General features: G+C 37.3%; 1 protein-coding gene across 1 annotated transcript in view; it reads left to right on the forward strand.

Moving 5' to 3' along the window:
- The first annotated feature begins 215 nt into the window (after positions 1-215).
- The window catches only part of Nup35 (nucleoporin 35), a 216,224-nt gene continuing 190,400 nt past the window's right edge, over positions 216-26,039 (forward strand). The window contains exon 1 of the mRNA XM_090407437.1: positions 216-386. Coding sequence (XP_090263563.1) covers positions 347-386 — 40 coding nt within the window. The 5' untranslated portion in view covers positions 216-346. The remainder of the gene's footprint in view (positions 387-26,039) is intronic.

Genomic DNA, 26,039 nt, shown 5'->3' on the forward strand with positions numbered 1-26,039 from the left:
TTCAGTTTACTTAATGAACAATAAATGCTATTCAACTTGCGAATTTTATAAAAATTGATTCGCTAAACCCTACAAATTCATTCGGTTTGAAAATCTAACTTGGAAAATCCTGTGGCTTTTACAACTACTGTACCACGACTAATATTGCTACCAATGCTCCCCCTGCAACAGTACGTACTTTTATTAGTCATTCTCTCGTCAGGGGGAGCATTGGTAGCAATAATCCAGATAGTGGGAATATCCAAAGTTGTGGTGGAGTATAACCCTAGAACGGGAAATAGTTTAGCATGTTGGTTATTCATTTTGAAACTTGAAGTTTATTTTGTTAGCAGCTGGAAAATTCGATATGCTGTACCCAGGAAATTTATCAGAATCGCAAGTTTCAGGTGAATGGTTTATTGACATTTTAATATGGTTATTATTAAAGTAATATTAATAATAATATTACCATATTATTATTATTAATATGGTAATTCTTAAAGGATAAATTTTTACCACGACGATGGTGCTCGAATATACTGCTATTGTAGAAAAGATTGGGAATGTGTTGAGCGAAAAGATAATGCAATAGATAAATGAATATGTATTGTTATTTTATATTTGCACCCCAAGTAGACAAGTAATGTTTGCCTATTAAGTTCAAAAAAAAAAAAAACATTTTTCGAAAGTTATGGAAGGCTTTTGAACTGCCGTGGTATTGCATTTTCAGTCGCGAACTTTACTTTGCCTTTCACTAACCGGACAGCTATTTCTTACTTCTGTGTTTAAGTAATACACTATTAGCGTAGGTTGTGCTGAAACTTTGCATTTTCTTAAGTTCTCGATACCTATTGGAATTTAAATATCAAACGTAGACATTGTTTACTTGTCTTGTAAGTTAACCATTGAATATTTATTCTTTCGTTTAATGCGAGAATATTTTAAATGAAAAATAGCGAAGTCATAGTTGAATTCGAAATTTTACAAAATATTCGAAAACCTGGATTTTTAATTCTTAGATATTGTTGCACACCATCTAGTGTTATCGCCACCAGCATAGTAAGGAATGCTAAATCAGATTATGAGATGATCACAGCCAAGCTAGTTAAAGGAAATTCCAAAGTAGTCTTTCGCTGTGTGGCAAGTGAACGGAAGGATAACTTTAGTGGATGCTGACGGTAGTGAGGTGACAGGCAGATGTAATAGTAGAGTTATTGAGTAACCACTCAAAAGTTTTATCACCCAAGTGAGGATATTTCTGTATCTCATGTAGCAGTAATTGATATGAGGATTTAAGTTAATCAGAGGTACTTAAGCCATTGCAGAATTTAAATGCAAATACTGCTGTTTGTTTGAATGGGATATTAGCCTGGGTATTATATGAATGTGCAAAGGAATTGTCAGTGGCTCTTACTTGGCTATTGAAAACTTAAGTCTGATCTCTGGTAAGGTCCCTAGGGAGTGCAAGAAAGTAAAATAGTTCCTTTGTATAAAGGAAGCTCTAAGGCTGCAGTAGAAAAACAGGGTAATCACTATCTTCAGAGTGGTGGTAAAATTATTGGAAAAGTTGACGAAAAAGAGAATTTAGGAATGAGTGGATAAGAATATGATACTCTATGGAGGACAACATGGTTTTGTTAAAGGTCAGTCTTGATTTAGTAATTTATTATTTTTTATAATAGAGTGACAACTGAGTTGGATAAGGAAAATGACTACACAGTGTTACTGCTGGATTTTGTTAAGACATATCACAGGATATCCCATGGAATAGTGTTACATTACACAGATAAATTAGAACTACTGGGGATGGGTATTAAACTGGTTATGTGGATACAAGAGTGGCTGATGGACAGATATAAAAAAAAAAAAAAAAACGGAGTCCAGGAGGAAGGGTGACCAGTGTGCTGTAAGGCTCTGTGCTTGGACCATTATTGTTTAGTTTGTACATAAACGATATGGGAAATGGTTTGAAGGGAGATATTCAGTTGTTTGCTGATGATGAAAAGTTGGGTATCACAATAATTAATCAAGTTGATGTAGGATGATTTAAACAAGTGAGCTGTATGGACAAAAGATAATGACATCCAATTTAACGTGGAAAAATATAAAGTTATGCATTTTGTGATTAAAAAATTATAAGCTGTATACCACATTGATGGAACTGTACTCTGAGAAATTGAAGCTAGGGACTAGAAGGTGTTGGCAGATAGAGTTGAAGTTCAGAAGGTTCCAAGTCTAAGGTATCTCATGGGATTACTTAGTTATTGAAGAACATGTTAACAAGCAGAGATAAAGAAGTTATTATTCCTCTTTATAAGGCATTGATACGTCCACATTTGGATTACTGTGCTCAGGACTGGTTGCCTGGATTCCTTGTAGATGAGAAACTGATAGAGAAGATTCCAAGTTAAGTGACCAATGGTGAATCTGCATGAATAAGAGATATAGTAGTATTAACCTTGGGACTTTATTACCAACAGCTCACACTGGCTTCTATTCCCCACTCTACTGATAAATCTTGTAGTTAGTTATGCCAAGATGTTTGCTTTGAGCAGTGATCTAATACATTTAGGTCATCTGTACCAGAATACACCAAATTATTTTTATCATCCTACAGTATCTTTTGATTTTTTTTTTATTATTTATTTATTTATTTTTTTATTTTTTAACAAGCCTCTCCAGATACACTGTAGATGCCATCTTGCCTATGGGTGACTCACACATCATAACTTTATCCAAATTCTCTTTTCTGTGAAAAATCCCTTTATCCTAACATCCATAATCTTATATTGATTGGCATTTTAGTGGTGCCAAATGGGATAACCTCAGCGACTTTTTTTTTCTCCTCATTTCCTCCGTTACATGTTCTGATTATTGTTTCCATTATCCAAACACTTGCTCCAACTAGATAACAGAAATATTTTAACTGCAATGAGTTCCTTTATCACCCATTCCCCTACAAACTCCCTGATATGTCCCAGTCTTGGTTCTCCATGTATATGAGTGGTTCAAGACAAACTACAGCAACACACTTCTTCCTGCAACAGATAACAGAAATCTGGGGAGGAGAGGAATCAACAAATCCATATTCAGTTTTTAAAGCCAAATATAAAATTTTTGAAATAGTAATCTAAGCTTTCACTGTAATTTGGTGTAACTGCTATCGTTCTTTCTTCCACTTCATACTTATCTGATTGTATGATTGTAGTATCATCCCAAAATAAAGCACACCTCCTGGAATCATTCTTCTCCTCTGGTTTCTTCATGAGGATCATGGCAAATTACTCCCCACATTGTCTAAAACAGCCTACTTCATGCTTTCCCTAGTCTTTTGATGGAAAGAAATGTGAAGAATTTTGAATAACTTGGACATTAACAAATCATCCTTATTGTGCCATTCTAATTGTATCCTTTTTTTGTGCTAAAAACTCAGAATTAACACTTATCTCTTATCCTATTTTGCCAATTGGAGTACAGTCATCCCTCGACTTACATCTGTTCGAGTTATGTCTTTTCGAAGATACGTCTGTGATCCCATAAGGGAATAAATAGCATTTCTGGCTATACTTTCGAACAAGACACAAGCGAGCATAAGGTAAAGCATGCACAGTGGCAACAGCGCTTTCAGTGGCAACCTCCCTCGGCAGTCGGCATGTGTCTTCAACAGTTCCTCTGTTGATTTTGTGTTTGAAAAATGGATTGTGTATTTACTGTTAAATATTTCACGATGTTTTGTGCAACATGGCCCCTACTTGCACAATCAAAAAACCTAGTGAAGAATCACAGAAAAAGAGTTGAGCAATCGATCTTGAAACAAAGTTGCAAGTTATAAAGCAACATGAAGCTGGTAAGGCCATTAGTGTGATCGCAGATGACTTTGGATGGTCTCGTTCTACAGCGACGACCATTTTGAAAAATAGGATAAAATTATAGAAGCTGTGAAAGGATCTGCTTCCATTAAATTGACAATAGTGACGAAGCAATAAGAGGTCCTATCAGTGATATGGAAAAGATACTTGCATCATGGATAGAGGACCTGAAAAGATTCAAGCAGCGTTTTGTGCTGCATAATGTGAAAATGTATGGTGAATCTGCACGTGTCGATGGGAAGGCTGCCAAGGAGTTTGTGGAGAAATTGAATAACATTATTACGGAGGAAAATTATTTGCTACAGCAAATATTTAATATGGATGAGACCACCTCCTTTTGGAAAAAAAAATACTCGAGCAGACATTCATCCACTAAAAGCTAAAATCTATACCTAGTTTCAAAGCTGTTAATGCCCATATTACGATTCTGTTACTGGTAATGTGGCTGGATATAAACTGAAACCATTTGTGATATGGCACAGTGAGAATCCACGAATCTTCAGAAACATTAGGAAGCATACTTCCAGTTCATTATCAGAGCAATAAGAAGTCAGGGATGACTCAAAAATTGTTTGAGGATGTTATGCAAGTGAAATAAAAAAGCTGTTGTATGAAAAAAAATGTAGAATTTAAAATTTTATTAATTCTAGATAATGCTCCAGGTTATCCTTATACATCTTATAGCAGTGATCTTCACCAAGTTCGAGGTCATGTTTCTCTCTCCAAATGCTACTTCATTGGTCCAACCAATGGATCAGGGAGTTCTTGTGGTGTTTAAGGTTTATTATCTACTGAGAACTTTTTTTCACAAGCCATTTCTGCTACTAAAGGAAATGACCAGACTCTCATGCAATTCTGAAAAACAGTGAATATTTATCATGCTATTAAAAATATTGCTGTGGTTGGGACGAAGTGACCTCTCAATGTGTGAGTGGCATATGGAAAAAGACATTAAAAAGGTTTTTGCATGATTTTGGAGGTTTGTAATAGTGGGCCTAGCAAACAATCTCAAAGTAAATGATGATGACATAATTCAACTCATAGAAAGTTCCTCTGAAGAGTTGACCAACGAAGAATTGGTTGAACTGGAGGAACAAATGTTGCAGAAGAGGAAAAACAAGAAAAAAGAAGAGGGAAAAGAGAAACAGGAAGAGGTAGTAGACCATTCACTGTAAACAATTTACAGTGAAGGGTCTTGCAGAGATGTTATTTGCAGTTAGCATTGTTCTCAAAATGGCTTAAGACATGGACCCCATTGTCGACTACTACTTATTAGTAGAAACGAAAGTACATGATACTTTTGCTTGCTATGAGCAAATTTATGACAAAAAGAAGAGGAATAAGCAAAGCACATTGGACATTTTCATCAAAAAAACAAAGTGTACACCAGAAGAGCCACAGCCTGATCGTTCACACAAGGAAGGTAATGAAGATGTGATTGTGGAGGAAGATTTGGGTGATTATTCTCCTGTTTTATAGTGGCAGTAACACAGTACAGTTTTATAATAAGGCTTAAAAATTAAAATGACAATATACTTATTACAGTTAAGTCCCTGACCCCTATAACTCTGTTGATTTAATGTATCGACTTATGTCTGACTCGACTTACATCCTGCTGGATGGAATGGAACCTGGACGTAAGTCAAGGGGTGACTATATTTAGGCATAGGTGCTGTTTTACTCATAATAATATTTAAATGGAGTAACTATATCACAAAGAAATAATTAAACAACAGGTTTAAATGTTTCAATATTTCCTGTTACAGAAACATCTTCAGGAATACAACGTTAAAATTGTAATAACACACCCAGAAACACACTTATTATTATTATAATATGGACACCTACATGGAGTCTGAAAACTCATCGCAGTAGACCCAATCTATCCACACAATCTATCGTACCTTTCCGTGAACCTATTAACGGAAAAAGCACTGACAACTGACTCTGGCAACCCATTCCACCCATTCACCATTCTCCAAGAAAAAAAATCAAGTCCTCACACTCCTACTAACCACACCTTCCAGAGATGACCCCTTCTGGTCCCTCTAGCCAAGTGCTTAAACATTTCCCATGCTTCTATCATATAAAATCCTTTAAGCAACTTAAATGTTTCTATCATATCTCTTCTTTTTCACCTAACAACCAACTTTTGCAATCACACACCTTCAATCTATCCTCATAGGGAACATTCCACAGGCCACTCACAATCTTGGTCGCTCGCCTCTGAATCCTCTCCACTGTTTCCTTATCCCCAAGAAACCCTGGGGACTAGACTTAAGCACAGTAATCCAGATGTGGGCATATCAAGGCCTTATAAAGAGGAATTACAACTTCCTTATCTCTACTTGTTAATGTTTTCTTCACCAACCAAGTAATCTTCTGGGCTACCTTAGCAATATGTCCTCTAAACTTAAACTCTCTGTCCATCACCATCCCTAAATCTCTTGCTTCATTTATTTTCTGGAGTACAGTGCTATCAATGTGATACATGGCTTGTAATCTATTTATGCAAAAATCCATAACTTTACATTTCTCGACATTAAACTGACACCCATTATTAACTTTTGCCCATACTGACAGCCTATTTAAATTGTCCTGCAAGCCCTCCACATTGCATTGATTAACTATTACTCTACCTAACTGGAATGTTTCCATTTAGGTTATTTCCTATATCATTTATGTACAAAATAGAAGCCTATGGTCCTAGCACTGAACCTTGAGACCAATAGTCACCTGTTTTTGTCTCTATTCTTCCCTTCCATATACCACTTTTTGATATCTCTCCAGCCACCCTCTTATCCACTTAACCAGTGTCATATCCATCCCCATTTGTTCTACTTTGCATAACAGTGTTCCATGTGGTATTCTATCAAATGCCTTTGCAGAATCGTGTAGCCGTTTCCTTTATCCAACTCAGCTGTTACTCTGTTATAAAAAGTTAGTAAATTACTAAGACATGACTGACCCTAAACAGAACCATGATGACCCTTATACAGTATCATATTTTTATCTACCCATTCTTGAATTCTCTTTTTTACCAACTTTTTTAGTACTTTTACCACTATGGCTGAGATACTGATTGGTCTATAATTTGCTACTGTAGTCTTAGAATCTTCCATATGCAAAGGAATAATTTTGCCCAATTTCCATTCCCTTGGAACTCTACCAGATCTGAGATTTAAATCAGATCTGGTAGAGTTCCAAGATCTGATTTAAATCCTCTGTGTTACCTTCACCACCTTTGCAATATGTCCTCTAAATTTTAGGTTTCTATCAATCATCAACCCCAGATCTCTTGTCTCCCCTGCTTCCTCCAGTATAACTTCTCCCATAGAGTATGCAGTGTCCCATTGATGTTTCCCAAACCTCAAGACCTTACATTTTGCTGCATTAAACTGACACCCCATTCATTTGCCCATCTATCTAGCTTATTCAAATCCTCTTCAGGGCTGCCGCATCTGCACTATTACTAATAATCCTTCCCAGCTTTGCACCATCTGCAAACAACTGAATATCCCCTTGCAATCCACTGACAATGTCATTGATATAAAGGTTAAACAATATAGGTCCCAGTACTGAGCCCTGTGGGACCCCACTTGTAACCCTCTGCTTCCTTGATACTGCTCCACCATACACAACTCTCTGATACCTATCAGACAGCCAATCCTGAATCCAGTTGACCAATCTGACATCCAGACCCATGTGCTGCAACTTGAATATCAGCTTATCACGTGGCACCCTCTCAAATGCCTTCGCTAAGTCTAAGAAAATGGCAGTATATGCCTTTCCCTCATCTAATGCTCTTGTAACTATCATAAAAGACTAGCATATTGCTAAAACAAGAGTACCCCTTCACAAATCCATGTTGACTCTCACAGATAACATTACCTTCATCTGCCCAATGCTGTATGTGATCCTTCACTACTTTCTCCAAGATCTTACTAACTACTGATGACACACAAACTGGTCTATAATTAGACACGTCCAGTCTGCTACCACCCTCATGCAATGGCACTATCTTACCTTCCTTCCATTCCATGGGCACCTTTCCTGCAGCCAGACTTTCATTGAAAAGCCAGGTCAAAGGCACTGTCAGTTCCCTAACACATTCTCTCAAAACTAGTGGTGAAATACCATCCATTCCCACAGCTTTACTGACATCCAGAGTACTCAGTATTTGAAACACTCTCCCCTCCTGTACCTTTTAAACCTTGAACCTGCCCAATCCCTCTAGCATTAAAACTGACTCCTTCAGGATGAAATACTCCAGTAAAGTGTTCATTGAACAATTCCACTATGTCCTCTGCATCAGTCACTCTATTCCCATATCCCATCTAACCCCATAGCTCTTTTCACGTTAAGATTCTGCAATATCCTAAGAACCTCCAATTCATCCACCTCTGTTCCCACCAGTGACATTGCTTACCCATTTCAGTTGGGCGTGCTGTCATGGCTTATGCAACCTATTCACATCAATTTGACTGTATGATTGCATTTTTATCGTTATATGAAAGTTTTAAGAGTGTATAGGACATCAGTGCTCGTGTTAATTATTTAATGCAGTTAACCCTTTAACTGCTGACTTTATATTCTACTGACGTGTGCTGAATTAATTTTGTAAAAAATTTATAAATAAAATCAATTAAAATTCTTACTGAAGTATGAAGTTCGGACAGCATTACACATTCTTGATATACACTTGTACACTCACAAAAATGGCAATAATAGTGCTTTATAAAATTTGCATAATCAAGGGGTGTCCACTTGATTATGCAAATTACACACATTAATTTATGTAGAATCACCAGGATCTTCTTCATCTGAAGTACACAATTCACTTAACTCGGACAATTCTTCTCCCAACTCATTTGTTGTTAACAATTAATCAATTTGATCATCTATAAGATAACGTGGATATTTACTGGTAGACGTCATATTGTGACATCCCAGAAATCCCCGTAGTCACGTGGTTTATGTATTGTGCTGCATATTATTATTTGTGACACCTCCAAGGAGTCCGAAGACTCATTGCGGGAGGACACCTACTGTACAACTCTGTCTTCACCCGAACTTCTACTACCAATCATCCACATTAAAGCCATCTACTGCCCTCCACCACAGCTAGTATTTTTTGTCTGTAAATTGCGTGTGTTCTGAAGGGCCGATTTGTCTGTATGCGGGCTGAAAAATCCAAGTTTCCGGGAGAAAAAACCCTGCTATCTCCATATGAGATTGGCTAACTCACCTTCGATTGAAAAAAAGTCCATATATAAAGATTCCTCCTGTCACAATGAGAATCAAACTTAGGCCTTTTCCAATTGAAGGGCGTAATGTGCCGTCGTTCTTCAAATTGCATGGAGGTGCTTAATATGATTAGTTGTACCAGTTCAAATTTTTCTCTTCAGATGTCATACAAGGACAGAAACCCAACTCAAATAAACTTCAATTGGTTGGCAATAGATGGAGGAACCTACTCGCGAAGTTTGAATATCTAATGACGATTCTTTCCATACTAAAAAATTGTCTGAATATGGGAGGCGCTCATTTGTTCAAATCGAGTTAACTCGACTATAGCAGTTAAAGGGTTAATTGTAAGATAACTTTGAATACTCTAATTTATCAATTAATTGTAACCAAATCTTCACAGAGTGGGGGACAATATGTTTGTTTTAAGATTCTGTGTATTAGAAAACGCAGAGGCACTTAATATGATTAGTTGTACCAGTTCAAATTTTTCTCTTTAGATGTCATACAAGGACAGAAACCTAAGTCAAATAAACTTCAATTGGTTGGCAATAGATGGAGGAACCTACTCGTGAAGTTTGAATATCTAATGACAATTCTTTCCATACTAAAAAATTGTCTGAATATGGGAGGTGCTCATTTGTTCAGATCGAGTTTACTCGATCGTAGCAAGGTCGCCATTTTTTTCCATGCTCGAATTAACTCGACTATAGCAGTTAAAGGGTTAATTGTAAGATAACTTTGAATACTTTAATTTATCAATTAATTGTAACCAAATCTTCACAGAGTTGGGGACAATGTGTTTGTTTTAAGATTCTGTGTATTAGAAAACAAGGAGAATGCTAAATGAAGCAGAATGCTCTATTTGGTTGGTATATTTGAATTACTCAAAGGTATAAAATTGGGAAGAGGAGGATGATGCTTACCTACTTCGACTAGAATACATATTTACAATGGGAAACAATACTGTTTTCCATTGTAAATATGGACAAAAAAGTTATAAATTTATTGAAAATTATATATTAGAAACTTGTCTGTATTATACTGTATATAAACTTGGCTACTACGCAAGTTTATACTTGACGCATGCAAAACAGATGAAACTCGTTAAACAAAAACAGCAACTCATAACAAATGACAACGTTCGATTGGATTGGTTGACACAATAACAGTCACAGCCTCTAGGTGCTATTGTCTCAGAGCTCACTCTGCCTCACCTGAGCAGTTTAAAACTACTAGAACGCTAAGAATTTGACCCACTGTACCCTGTTTACATCTTTTCATTCACCTGTTCCCACCAGTGGCATTGCATACCACTGATATGCAATGGTGTATGTATTTTGAACGAACACCCGGGCTATTAATGTGAATGTGATGCAATGTTTGTGTCGAAAAGTGCCCTCTTCATGATGCAGTACTATATTGTGTTTACTTTTTAGGAATTGCACGAAGTCAAAACAAATAGGGGAGTCTAAAATGCAAAAGTATAATATCGGAGTTATTACTATTCGGTGAATGAGCACTGCACACCCTGAATATTTGCCCCTGGTTCCCACATTAGTGTCTGTCACATAAGTTGAAGCAGTATCCTCACTAGGAAGATATCTAGATGCTTGCAAAGTGGTCACTCAGTAACTCAACTATTTTATCTGTTTCTGTCTCCTTGTGACATCATCATTCATTAAGGTTAATCTTCCATAGTCATTCTTCCTCTTGTTGCCATATAACGAACTCTTTGGGATTTCCTTTGGCCTGATTGGCTAAATTCTTCTCATAATCTGATTTTGCCTTCCTTGCCATGCTGGTCACCTTTCTTACCTGAACCTTGTACTGTTTGTGAGTTTGCTGGTTACCTTTCTCTTTATATACCCTTCACAGCATTTTCTTCTGAAGCTTGTGCTTAATGATATTACTCATCCATCTAATTCCTACCCAGTTAACCCTCCTTACCCTAGGTATAAAATTTAATACTGTTTCCTCTAGATGACTCTTAACTATATTCCATGTACTACTAACATCCTTACCCTGCAGTGTTTTATGCCGTATGCCATGGTACAGATTTAAGCTTCTTCCTAAGCATGTCATAATCACCTGCCTTGTAATTCCACAAATATCCCTTCTTGATAGAATATTCCTCATGTTTTAGAATCTCCCAAGTCAAGACCACATGGTCACTATCACCAATTGGAGGCAATGTTGTTACCTTGGTTTTTGATCCTATGACCAGGTCCAATACTCTCCCAGAGGACTCTCCTAGTCCTCTCCATTACATGCTACCTTAAGTAATCTCTCAGCAGGTGTATAAATTCTATTTCCTTTCTGCCATGTGATGATGGTCTATATCTCCATAGGTGAAGTCCACCATAATAATCACTCGACCTGTATTCTGTACTAATTTGGCAATGCATGACTTCCAGATCATCTGTGGAAAGTTCTGTCCTATAGCAACAACCAACTGTGTATTTTATCTTACTAGTCTTAACTCACACCAGATTGTTTCAAATGAACAGTTATCCTCCTGCTTGTCTCCTATTCTTTTTGGTTGCAGTTCATCTGCTATCATCAGCTTTATTCCTCATCCCATCCTATCTTCCCTGAAAATACTAAACCCTTCACATTCAATCCCTGTCAATACATCATCTGCCATTAGCAAAGTCTCACTAATGCCTGTAACTTTTGGCAAGGTTGCACTAACCAACTCCTCCCTCTTGTTACTGATACTTCTGGCATTAGTATATAGAAACGGCAACATCCCTTTGTTCCCTCACCCACCTTTACTTTCTGAATTGACTACTCTATTCAATATTTTTATACAAAACATAAAAATATTTTTATATTTTGTATAAAATATTGAAAAATTGTCAATATTTCGAGAGACTAGATTCCTCACTTAGTCATTCTCACACTCACTCACTTCATGGGTGCCTTTACACAAACTCACTTGCTTCCATCCTACTTTGTGTTGTGTGCTCTGAAGATGCTGGATATTATATTACCAGCGAAATATTAGCTTTTAAGTTAATAAATAGTTATTTTCTTAACCATCTGTGTTCTTTTTATACCGTGAAACCTATCATAACAATAACATCCATCCTAGTTGCTTAAGTTTCCCTGAATTTGCACGTCAGCATGGCACCATAGCAAGCTTTGATTCCCAATCCCTGAATCATGAGGTGAGAGACTTACTGTAATCACCATTGACCCTCCCTTATAGGCCAGCCTACTACCTGATTGATCTTGGTTGAACTACTTTGGCCTCTGCTTTGGCAAGACAGGCAATCCTGGATGTCCAAAGCAGAGGCTAAAGTAGTTCAATATCCCTTTTTGATGTTCCTGGGTTGCACTGCACAAACACAGCAGCAGAGCATTAGATCCCAGTAATGGTGGTCTGTAAAAAAAAGATTCAGAAGTAGAGCGAAGAGTATGAGAAGAAGTGCAAAGAAAATAGGAAGAATAAAAAGGGTCAGTACCATCACTGGGTGATTCTCTCCACCATGAACAAGTGCCCCACAGGGAGGGAAAAATTTCTATGATGCTAATATGCAATATCCATGAAAGAAGGTTAGTTATGTGAGGAAAATAAATACAGTGAAATCTTGCTAATCTGTACTAATAAAAACTGTGCACATTCGGATTAGCGAATTTTCCTCCAAGAGGCAACAATAACCAGATTCTAAAGACAAAAATAATCAGATTCTAATGGTACATGAATTTAATTCTGTAAATAAATGAAGTAACTGATAGAAAAAAAAAAGCTACTGTACTGTAATGTAAAACAAAAAAAAAATAATACAGTACATAAGTTTATTTTAGTAAAAAAATTTAATTTGTATGTACCTTATTGTTGAGGATTCTGATTTAATAAAATTGCATAGTTTAGTACGTAACTTAATTTGCATAAAAAATATCACTTGTACACAACACACAAAAAAAGTTTTACAAAGTAATACAAAAAAAGTTTATTTCTTTGTAAAAAAAAAGTCACTGATTTTCTTTTGCTTCTTGGAAGCTAAACGTTTTTCAAATGCTTCTTCTCGGAGCTGCATTAGCAATAAAATTTTGTGGAATGGCGTATCATTTTGCTTATTCTATACACATATTAAAACTGTCAACTACCTCTTCATGTTTTACTTTTTTTTCTTCAAGTTCTTCATCATCGTCTTCTAATTCATTCTGTAGTATTATATTTATAATTTCAGCATCTGATTTGATGCTGAAATTATAATCAAATTCACTTTCGGTTCTACCTGTAACCATTCCGTAACATCTGTTTGTGAAATTTCAACATCTGAATTTATATTTTTAACCAAATTATGCACGTTTTGAATTTCCTCTTTTTGTGTATACTGTATTTGTGATTCATGCCGACAATAAAGTACGTACTGTACAGTATAAAAAAGCAAACATGAACACACAATAAATCAAAATAGGCCTCTAGTATAACGGTACAATCGACAGTATGAAAAAAATACTGTACTGTAATAATAATAAAATAAATAATAATAGTTAAAATATTAATTATTAAATAAAAATAATAGCACACAAAATAATAATACACAATAAATAAAACTTTTTTTTTTTCAAACCGCAGTTCGGATTACTGGAGGGTTCGGATTAGCGAGATGCCACTGTATTCTGTCCTGAGATGTTGGTATCATCAAAAGTAAGGAAGATAGAAAGGGATCATTCTTATGAAAAATAAAACAGAATGGACTGAGTTTTATTAGTATTAAAATTGACAAGGTAGTCAAAACCCTCAGTAAATAAGTATTTGGAGATTAGAAATTAAGGATTGTTGAAGATGTTTTGGGAGTTTGGGTTGATATGTAGTGTAAGGTTAGCCTAATGAGAAAAAAGAGTGTAGCATGTTGTCTTTAGGCAAAGTGTATATTTTGTGGACATTCAGACATTATATTGAAGGAAGAGTAATTGATAGAATAGAGCCTTGTGGAATGCCAAGAGGCAAAGTTTGAGGATAAAGCTTCATCCATCCACGATCAGACATTATGTGTCCAGACAGGAAACAGGCAAAAGTCAGCACTTGTATCAGCATTGTTGGGTTAGGGTTGGTATCTTACTATTATAATTCTGCCATTGACTGGGTTGTATCCTTACTGCTTTACTTATGTTTTTTTTTTATTAACAATGATAGCAACTCCCTTTTCGCTGTCATGGTCTGGACTGGGAAAAAAAACACCTTGTTTCCCTTATGTGTTGTAAAATGGCCACATTCTTTCCAGTGAGTTTCAGCCAACTCTCAGATTAGTATCTTATTATTTTCCATTTCATTCTGTATTATGTCTAGTTTCCCAGGTTGCAGGAGTCCTCTGATGTTCCATATTCCTATCTTGAAGGTCTTTCTGAGAGTTGATTTTGTGGGCTGGGAGTGTCATCAGTCTTGTCAACATCATTATTCCTCAGCCTAGTCAAAGTTGGTCTTTGTTGCACATTTCTTTTCCCTTCGTGCTTAGAGGTACTTCCTTGGTGTGCCGAACTGGCTGCTGCTCCTCTGTTATAAGTATGCATCATTATGAAGGTTATCATTTGATAATAGTAGAGTGATTTCCATTGTCTTCTCTACCACAGTATCCTGGCCACAGAGACAAAAATTTCGCCATTGTCCATGGTTATGTTGGAGCCGTGTCAGAGCTCTGGATCTCCACCTCTTGTAGCATACATGATACAAGAGGTCAATACTAGTAGTGCTGCTGCCCACTACTAGGAATGTTAGTGGAAAGAGGTGTGAGCATTAGTTGAACGAGCAGGAAACACCCCTAGCCCTCAAATACTCTAATAGCTTTGGGAGAAATGGAGGACCCCCTCCTGGGTTTAGTAAGAGAGAAAAGAGATGTAGAAAGCTTAAAGAACCTTTGTTAGGAAGAATGTTATTATGAGAATAAGAGAAAAGTATGACCAAAAGCTTGAAATAGATCATACTTAGCTCTGGGATCCCTGGTTAGCCATGCCTGTGCTTACAAGCTGCAAGCCCCATGGGGGCAGATATGAATTAGGAAAGAAGAAAAAGATTATATAGAATACAAGTTAACTCGTAAGCTTAAACCTTTAACACAGTTGGAGAAGTGCCAGCAGGAAGAATTTATGAAGATCCCATTTGTTAGAAAGGGTTGATCAACCATCTTTAGTACACTAGTACTATGAATGAGCAAGAAACAGCTTCTTCTTCACATTTCATTTCAAGAGCTGTAGATTGTCCATTCCTTGGGAAACACAATGTTGGATACTCTTTCAGAAGGCAGCAGTATAAGGGATGAATGAAAAAAAGGAGGAATTTGTTCTGCAGATTTGACAGAGTAAGGGAATTATTCCTGCTATTTCTGATGAACAGTGACCTCAAAAGTATTTAAAGAAGATGCAATCAGTGCAACTGAATGCCTGTGTGAAACTAAGGTTTATTAGTGAGAGAGGACTCGATCTAAACTCTATTGAATTCAGTTTTTTTAGGGAATTCTCTTCAAATGTGAAAGCAGTATTTGGTGGTCAGATGCATTTGTGATTTGTATAGAGTTAAAGCTGTTTGGAGCAAGTAACACCTTGAGTAAAAGAGTAATTTTTTTTTTTTTTTTTTGAGGAGGTGATATTTATGTTTGTTGTCCCAAAAGAGATTTTCACGTTAGGGTAAACATACAAAGAAGATAAATCTTGAATAGAGATTTAGGTATTGTCAAAAGACTGGAAGATTTTTGTGTGTGTGTGTGTGTGTGTGTGTGTGTGTGTGTGTGTGTGTGTGTGTGTGTGTGTGTGTGTGTGTTTGGGAAATGCTTGTTTTGCTAGCATTGAAATTCACAAGGTTATCTGTTGGTCACTCAAGAGAAAAACATACTTTTTTGTATTGTAAGAGAAAAACATACTTTTCTCTTACAAAGCATTCATCAATGGGTTAGTGTCAGTTATGGTGATTTGTGCCCTGTAACCTTGCATTGCACAAATCACATCAAATGAAAAAGAGGAATGCAGCATGCTCTCAGCAAAACTATTGGATTAGTAATCAGCTGGAGTAGACCAGTCATAGAAGGAAGAGGTTGGGTGAAAGAACAGTGCCTTGTGGGATTCCAACATTAGTTACATAGTTTGTGGATTATTCATTTTCTTTTAACTGTCACATGAAGTGTGCATCCAGAAAGATAGCTGGCAACCTATAGTAGAAGTTGGGAAGGGGGGAAAGTAGGCCAAATGATCAGAGCTTGCCTTTCTTGTGCTATATCCAGTTGGAGTCTTGAAGATATGAAGGGTAATTATTTGATTTCCTAAACTTTGCCATGGTATTTGTAGAAATGGGTAACATATGTGAGATTTTCTGTTTATTGACAGTAACAGAATTCATACTGGTATTCATTTATTATCTTTAAGGCAGTATAAGAATTGAGGTGAGGAAAATTGAAAATTTTGTGTGTTTGGGAAATACTTGTTTTGCTAGCATTGAAATTGACACGGTTATCCAAAAGGTTTCTCCAAAGCATTTAGGGATGCTTAAGGTTCAAAGCTGTATAACTGGGAGGAGGTCTCCACTTAGCCTTTTAAGGAATGAATGCAGAGAACTGACTAGTGCTTCTGATTTAATGTCATCTTCACCTCTCGTAGTGCACCTTGTTAGGTATCTACATGGTTACTGAACTAACGAGGATGGACTGGCAATTTGGGATTTAACCCACCAAATTGTATTCTTATTGGCTTAAACCACGATGTAAAATGATGTACAACATGACAAAATTTCCTGCCAGCTGGAACATCGCATGGTTATACAAAGCCCTGTTTATTTGCAAGAGAACCAGGGCAAACAGCTACTGGAACGAATCCCGGAACATGTCCCAACTCAACATCATCAAAGTTCATGATTGGTAGTATCAGCATAAGAAGCATCAATGGAAAGGAAATAGAACTAGCTGAAGAATTGGATAAGTATCAGATTGACATAATAGGCATGACTGAAATGAAAAACAAAAATAGGTGAGATTTCTCTCTCTAAGCAATGAATACAAAATGTTATATTCAGGCAATGACAATCAGAGAAAAAAGGGAGTAGCTATAGTATTCAACACTAAATATGAGGATAATCTTCTTTAATGGCAGGCAATATCAAGTAGAGTGTGGGCAAATATCAGAATGGGGAACTGGACAATGAGACTTATTTGTGCTTATGGTCCCACAGAAGGTTCTACTATGGAAGAAATGAAGAAATTTTTTGAGGCATTAGAGAGGGTAGCTGGCTGAAAAAAAGGAAAAGTTGGTCCTTGTTGGAGATCTAAACAGCAGAGTATAACATGATTACCAGACCTATAGAAATGTTTTGGGAAAATTTGGAGAAAAGTGCAAAGCTAATAATAATGGTAAATATCAGCTGGATTTCTGTTGAAGACATGGATTAGTTTCCTTTCCTTTTTATATAATAACATGAATTAGTCATTACTAACACCATGTTCCTGCATAAAAATGTGCACAAATTTAAATGGAGTGAAGATGCAAGAAATAAGAAAAGTCTCATTAACTATATTATAGTAAATATGACTTCTCAGGACACGAGTACACAGGATTTGAAATAGGAAGTGATCGCTATTTTGTTTTGAGCAGGATAAAATTGAATTTCATATTGAAAAGTGTGCAAGAAAGTTTTAAAATGAATCAAGGTTGAGCAACTTTCATAGGTGAACTGTAGGCTCAAATACAAACATCATTGAAGAAAAAAATGAAAGAATTTGAAAACAAATTCTTTCAAGATTTGTCACTGAACCTTGGAGATTCAGTGACAAATCCTGACAAATCCTGAAGAAAACATTGATTGATTTGGCCAGAGAATCATGAGGCGAGGTGGTCTGTAAGGATAGAAAAATCATAACTCCATGGTAGTGGACTGAGGAAGTTAATTAATGAGGCAGTCGAGGAAAAGAGAACATATAGAAAGTTCCTAGCAAGTAAGTCAGTTTGTGCTCTTAGTGAATACAGAGAAAAGTGTAAGAACATGAAGCACTGCATAAAACTATCTAAAAAAAAGTCTTTGAAGACTTTGGTAAGAATGTAGAAAATATCTGGAGGCTGTCGAAAAAGCTTAGAAATGGAGGAAAAGGAGGAATCAGAGATGATAAAGGTGACACGAAAACTGAAGATGTCTGTAGTAATTACTTTGAATGACTTGAAAGTAATTGAAACAAATAGTGTCAGCATGTTACAATTCAAAATGTTACAATTATATGGTGTAAATGGGACGTTATATCAAACAATGTGTAATCTCTATTTAAGCTGTAAGTCATCAATTAGAATTAAAGGAGGTGCAGGAAGATGGTTTGAAGTAAAATCAGGTGTGCGACAAGGGTGCTCATTATCTCCACTGTTATTCATTATCTATATTTATTACATTATGAAGGAAAGTGGTATTAAATATAAGATTGATGTTAATCTTAGCCTGTCGGAAGGTTTTTAGGATTAATAGGATAAACGATAGGATTATATAGGATAGGATTAATTTAGCATAAAGGATTAAACTAAATTTATTATAGTCTAACCAAGTTGGGGAAAAATAAACTTCCGACATCTTTCTCTAAATTCAGAGTAATTTAATAATAAGGTGAGACACCTTTTGGCAACTTGTATAGGTAAGTATGACTTCTCCATTACTTCCACCTTAGTATCACCACGTCTGGGTCTGGCTCCCACTGACGAGACCTCAATAAAGGTCAAAACTGGTCTGGGCAGTAGTGGCCCTTCCCTTAATGCTATGCATTAAGGGAAGGAGAAGGAGATGTCTGCAAGGAGATGTGCTTTGCATTATGGGAGATACTAAGACAAGTGATGAAAGCTTAGTCCACCTTTACCACGAGTCGCCTCAGTCCTGAAGATACTTCAGGCGCAAACTTGTTTGCTTACACTTTGATAAAGGATTAAACTAAATTTATTATGTTAATCTTAGCTCTTTACTTTATGCAGATTTTATACTTCTTAATAAATCCAGCACAAGTCTGCAAGATTCCCTGACTAAATTGAATAACTGTTGTAATAAATTTGTTATGAAAATCAGCAATAAAAAGACGGACAATGAAAAAGGCAGAAACATTGAAAACATAAACTGTATTCTGAATGGTGAACCTATAGAACAAGTAAAACATTTCAGCTATTTAGGCCCAATATTTAGTGTAGATGTTAAATTAAATATGGAAATAGACAACAGAATTAGTAAAGCTGGTATGGTAGCAAATCAGCTGAAGAAGTTCAGCTTGGTAAGTAAGCTTACCACTCATAGCAGTGGAAGCATGCTGGGCCCATAACCCAGAGGTCTGTGGATCGACACAGCACTGTGCTAGTGATTGGCCTTTGTGCTTATGTATTTTTTTTTATAGTGCTTCTGTAGTGCAGTTGGAAGAACGACAGTATGTTGTGCCCTTCGATTGGAAAAGTTCTAGGTTCAATTCTCATTGTGACAGGAGGAAGATTTATATGAATTTTTTTCAATTGAAGGTGAGTTAGCCGATCTCATATGGAGGTAGCAGGGTTTTTTTCTCTTGGAAACTTGGGTTTTTAATTCTACATACAGACAAATCAGCCCTTTTGAACACACGCAATTTGCAGACAAAAAAATACTGGTGGTGGTGGGCAGTAGAGGTTCGGTGTAGTTGTGGAGACGGAGAGCTGTAGAGTAGGTGTCCTCCCTCGATGAGCTTTGGACTCCTTGGAGGTGTCACTAAATAATAATAATAATAATAAATTTATGTGGAATAAGAAAGAAATTATTCACACACTAAATTAGCTGTATACAAGACAGTGTTCAAACAAATTTTAACTTATGGATCCGAGAGCTGGGTTAGAAATAAAACACTTGATCAAAGACTAGAGACTTCTCATAGGAGAGTTCCGAGAAAGATGTGGTGTGAACAGATGGCATCAGTGGCAGTATCACATCAAAAATGAGGATATTAGGAAAGAACTTGCCATTGTTAGCATTCAGGAATGTTTTAGTAAAGCTAATCTCAGGTTGTATGGTCACTTAAACAGAATAGGAGAGGAAAAATGAGCAAACATGTTCTTTTGCCAGTTTGGGAGGTAAAAGATTCAGAGGAAGACCAAGATGTACATGGAGTGATACAGTAAATGTCACATTAAAAGATCTGATAATATTGGAGTCTTAACAGATTAATTTGGAGGAAAATTATTAGGAATAGCAGTTGGAAAGGAAAACCATACCATTTAGTCATTCTTATTAATGCCATACAATGCATGGATGTAAGTGGTTGTACTTTTTGCTCCATGGGAGAAGTAATCTACACTAGAATGTGATCTGAGTTACCTAGAGGTGTAACTTTTTCATGTAGTACTATCATAATTATCCTGTACAGCCCCTGAGTACATATCGGAATTTGATGATGATGAAATTGAACTGTAGTTTGAAGACAAATATTTGCATGTGGGCTCATTTCCAGACTTCAGAATAGATACCTGTAGAATAAAAGAGCATAGAAAGGCAGCATAGAATGAAAGTCATCTCCAGAGTACAAACCTTTGCAACAGTTGGAGGAATGCCATCAGACCAGGAAAGTTGGTATCCAATTTGGACAAGATTTTTCTGATCTTTCTTGCAAAAAGGGCATGTGGAGTGGTTTAGTGTTGGGAATGATTGAGGGACATTTACCAGGATCAGCTATGCAAAAAGCTAGGAGGCTGGTCTGAGTTATGGTCATGATGCAGATTTCTTGCTCTTTGTGTGGATGATGATGCTATCCAGATTTAATAGTTGTAGGAGCACTGTTGGATAAATATTACCTGCCTTTAGCTAGAGATCAGAAGGCACAATTACCATTGGGATAGGAGTTAGGATTTTTGAAGAACACGCTAACATAGAGAAGTTATTGTTCCCTTATATAAGATTTCATGAGGTCACATCTGGACTACTGCACACAGATCTGGACTCTCAGGTTCTGTGGGGATGTAGAAGTGAAGAGGTGATCCAGAGGTAAGTGACAAAGATTGTGGAATACTCCCTATGAGAATAGATTGACTGTCTGGGCTTTAAAAATTAGTTCAGATCAGTTGTATATGATCTTGATGCTTAGGATAGGCATCAAGATCATACACAACTATCAGTTTTTGATATATTGATGGTTTTGGATGAAAGCCAATTATGACCTGCTCAGTTCTTTTGTACAGCCTTCGCATACTTTCGAGGGAACTAAGACTTAGATAGGGAAGAGTAATTTATGGTGATACAGAGAATGTTTCCATATCAGTAAAAATTATTTTGTTGATTCTTCAGTGCATAAATTTGGACATTTATGCACTGAATTAATGCCATACAATGCATGGATGTAAGTGGAATCCTACACTAGAATGTGATCCGAGTTACCTAAAGGACAGGTAACATTCATAGTGCCCCTTGGATGGGATTATTAGTAAAGAAGAATGTAGGATATTTGGAGGCTGATTGTGGTTGGTTCATATTCTGGTAGATATGTGGACAATCTTTGTAAGATTATTGGTAACAGCAAATGTCTCGGTACTTGCTGGATCTGTGCAGTTGGAAAAGAATCAGTTGATATTGCGAACAATGAAATCTCCAAGAAAGATTTCACTGTTATGAAAGTTGGTCTGAAGAAAATCAACATTTAAGGAAATCAAAAAAAGTTCAGAATGGTTGGTGACATTTAGTAGAACAGTAGAGAGGCAAATTCATTTGACATAATATGTGAGGTATGAATGCGAGTGATATTTGCGAGGTAGTACCAGATAGCTGTGAGAGTGGTGTCGAAAGTGAGAATGAAGGTAAACATACAGAACAAATGAATGCATTAACGGAAAATAAAAATAATGAGACTGATGCAATGAGTGAGATTGCACAGTTACGCGGAGTTGATACACAGGGCAAATCGGCAGCTGGAGCGTTGGCAAAAATGTTTACCGAGCGTACCGACTAATAAACGGCAAAATTATGATAGGAAAAATAAGAGTATGATAGTGAGTGTAAACAAAATGAAAGAGCGAGTGTTGTACGGAGATTTCTAGTAAGAGGTGTGATAGTTGAGAGTTTAACAAAATCGTACCAACCTGGTGCGAACGTTAAGGATGTAACCGAGTCAATTAGAATGCAAAAACAGTGGGTGAAAGAATTGATAGTAGTAGCAGGTACAAATGATTTTGAAAGGAAACAAAATGGCTATGAGAGAGGATTTGAAGGCATTGCTTGAGCTAGCAAAAGAGAAGAGTGAGAGAGTTAGGATGGTGAGTCTGTTCCTGCGGTATGGCAGTGAAGAGTATAGAAGGAGGGCCATAATTACTAATGACATTATGAGTGAATTATGCAGGAGGAGTGGTGTGGAATTTGTGGATGTGTGGAGTGAGTTCGATGGGCGAAAGGATTTATATAAGTTGGATGGTTTACATTTGAATGGATTTGGTGTACGGAGACTTGAAAAGGTGTTGAATGTAGTGGAAGTTAATGTGCAGAATCAGGGAAACTAGAGTTATTAAGGGGGGGGGGGTAGATATTCAGACTTTAGGAGACAGTTGAGTGTATGAATGTGTGTAATATGCCCGAGCGAGTACGAAAGACAACAAATCAAAATGGGATAGTTAGTATAAGGCATCAAAATAGGGATGGGACAAATGAGCTTCTGCAATTCATTTATACTAATGCCAGAAGTATTAGGAACAAGAAGGAAGAATTTTTGGCCTTGGTTGGCACTTCCAGGCCACAGGTTATTAGCATTAGTGAAACATGGCTGACAGAAGATGATATAGCTAATGGGATTGAATGTGAGGGGTATGGTGTGTTCAGGAGTGACAGGGAGAATAAAATGGGAGGAGGAGTGTTATTGATGATATCTGATGATCTACAGCCAAGGAGAATAGATGTGGAACTGCAGGATAGAGAAAAGAGCACATTTGAGGATATTTGGTGTGAGATTGGAATTAGCAAAACAAAATATACAGTTGGGTGCTGTTATAGTTCAGGTGATGGAATAGATGGGGGAGATAATATGCATAAGCAAATAGAAGAAATGAGTGGAAGGAGGGTAATTATTATGGGAGATTTCAACTATGGTAACATTGATTAGAAGGAGGAGAGGACACATGGAAGGAAGGAATTGGATTTTATGCGGTTATTAAGGGATATCTATCTGCGACAGCATGTAATGGAAAATACTAAGGGTCAGAGCGTGCTTGACCTAGTAATTGCATCAGAGAATTTTGCTGTAACGAATATGACCACGTTGCCACCAACTGGTGAGAGTGATCATAGGGTCTTGACTTGGGAGGTGGCTAAAGGTGTGGAATTTACAATTAAGACAGGGTATATGTGGAATTATCGGACTGGTAAGTATGACAAGCTTAGGAGTTTGATTGGTTCAGTGCCATGGCATGTAAAACTGCAAGGGCTAGATGTTGATAGTGCATGGGAGGCAGTTAAGAAGTTTTTGCATGAGGCAATGGCTGACTGCATACCTAGAGTCTGAATAATAAATGAAGTTGGGGTTAAATGGATGAATAACACCATTAAGCTTGAGCTGCAAAAAAAGAAACAATTATGGAGGGAATTTAAGGAGAAAGGGGACCAGCAGGCACATGAACGGTATAAAGCGCAGGCCAGAAGGGTAACGAGTGTGGTAAGAAAAGCAAAATTGGATTACGAAAGAACATTAGCTATGCAGGCTAAAGAGCATCCCAAACAGTTTTTTCGATATATTGCAAGTAAAAGAAAAAATGTATATGGCAGAATGATTTTAAAGAATGCCCATGGTAGGACGGCAACCGAATCAGTTGATATAGTTGAATTACTGAGCGAGCACTTTGCAAGAGTATATCATCCAGGTGGTGACATTGCAGGAATGAATGAACCAATTGATTATACGGGAATTCTGGTGAATGAAGTGGAGGTGAATAGTCTATTACAAAACCTCAATGTCAATACTTCTGTGGGATTGAATGGTATACCAGCTCGTGTCGTACGTGAAGCGGCTAAAGAATTGTCAGTGCCCTTGACCATTTTGTTTAATTTGAGTCTCGGGTCTGGGTTAGTCCCGAGGGGGTGGAAAGAGGGGAAAATAGTTCCACTGCATAAAGGAGGTTCCAAGACTGCTGTTGTAAATTACCGACCAATTAGCATATCAGGAATCGTTGTCAAGGTCTGGGAGAAATTAGTCAAGAGAAAAATACAGGATTGGATAGATGAAAATGGGATACTGTATAGGGGACAACGTGGTTTTGTGAAGGGTAGATCATGCCTCAGTAACTTGCTCAAGTTTTATAACAGACTGACGGCTGAGCGGGATAAGGGTAATGGGTTTACAGTGATTCTACTGGACCTTGCTAAGGCCTTTGACACGATACCACATGGAATTCTAATCAGTAAACTGCAGCATATGGGAAAGGATATAGGATTGGTGAGATGAATAGGAGGGTGGTTGTTGGAGAGATATCAGAGAGTGGTTTATTCAGGAGTAGAGTCCAAAAGACAGCCTGTGACTAGTGGTGTGCCGCAGGGTTCTGTTCTTGGACCACTACTTTTCAATTTGTTCATTAACGATATAGGAAAGGATCTGAGAGGAAGTGTTCACTTGTTTGCTGATGATGCAAAGTTCGGTAGAGCAATAGTGAGTGGACAGGATGTCAAAATTTTGCAGAATGATTTGGATAGTTTGGAGGACTGGGCTAAGGAAAATGGATATCAATTTAATGTGGCAAAATGTAAGGTTATGCATTATGGGGTGAAAAGATTAGCAGCCGTATATCACATTGGTGGAACCGTACTCCAGGAGGTGAGGCCAGGGATTTGGGAGTGTTGGTGGATAGGGAGTTGAAGTTTGGGGGGGGGCACATTGCAAAAGTGGCTAAATCAGCTCATCAAATCACTTGGTTGCTGAAAAATACTTTAACAAGCTGAGACAAAGACGTTATTGTTCCTCTGTATCGAGCCTTGATAAGACCCCACTAGACTACTGTGCCCAGATATGGGCGCCAGGGTTTCTTCTTGATCGGGAGGAGGTGGAGAGGATCCAGAGACGAGTGACCAAGTTGATAGCAGGTCTGTGGAATGAAGCTTATGAGAACAGGTTGCAGATTTGTGGGTTGCAGAGATTGGACGATAGGCGAAGGACGGATGATATGATTGAGACATTCAAATTACTGAAGGGTTTCTATAAGATTAATTCAGAAGATATTTTAGAGAATAGCACTGGTGGTGGGAGGACTAGGAGCCATACATGGAAGCTGGGCAAGAATGTGGTTATCAAGGGTGTTAGAGCTAGGTTTTTTACTTGGAGAGTGATGAATGAGTGGAATAAGCTGCCAGAGTCTGTGGGTGCCATGACTGTGAATGAGTTCGTGGCGAGGTATGATAGATACTGGGTGAATGTCGAATAGTTCTTCTTGACATAATGTTAGGGCCTCCCTCGATGAGTCTGTCGACTCCCTGGAGTTGCCCGTAATAATAATAATATAGCAGAGAGATTTTCAGCCAAAGATGGTCAAAGGTGGAGATTCAAGGTTTGGTACTCTTTTACATGGTGTATTACAGCAAGCGTGCATGATTCCCACCTTTGAGGGAAAAGGAGTCAGAGTATGTAATTAGGAAAGCCGAGATAAATAGTGCTTAATGAGATTAAAATTTCACTTTCGCAGGAAGTAGGTTCAGGTTTTGCTGACTAGAGATCATTGAATTCAGAACTGAGACAATGTATATTTGTGAAGTGGACATGGAAAGTCCTCTGAGATTTACCATTGATCATATGGGCTGCATCAGGAAAACTAGAATTACTTCGTGAGGAAATAATGTGATATGCTAGGACTGGCAGAGATGTGATGGACATCATCAGGAGAGATAAATGGATGTGAAGTCATTTGTCAGTGGATGACACCAGGTACGAAGCAGGAGTTGGTTTCCTTCTTAACAAAAAAGCTAGAAAGGTACTGTTAGCCTAAAAACCATTCAATGAATGAATCATAGTAGCA

Source organism: Typopeltis vanoorti, chromosome 17 (genome assembly GCF_054136105.1).
Source record: "Typopeltis vanoorti isolate ZY-2024b chromosome 17, IOZ_Tvanoo_1.0, whole genome shotgun sequence".
Classification (NCBI taxonomy): Eukaryota; Metazoa; Arthropoda; class Arachnida; order Uropygi; family Thelyphonidae; genus Typopeltis; species Typopeltis vanoorti.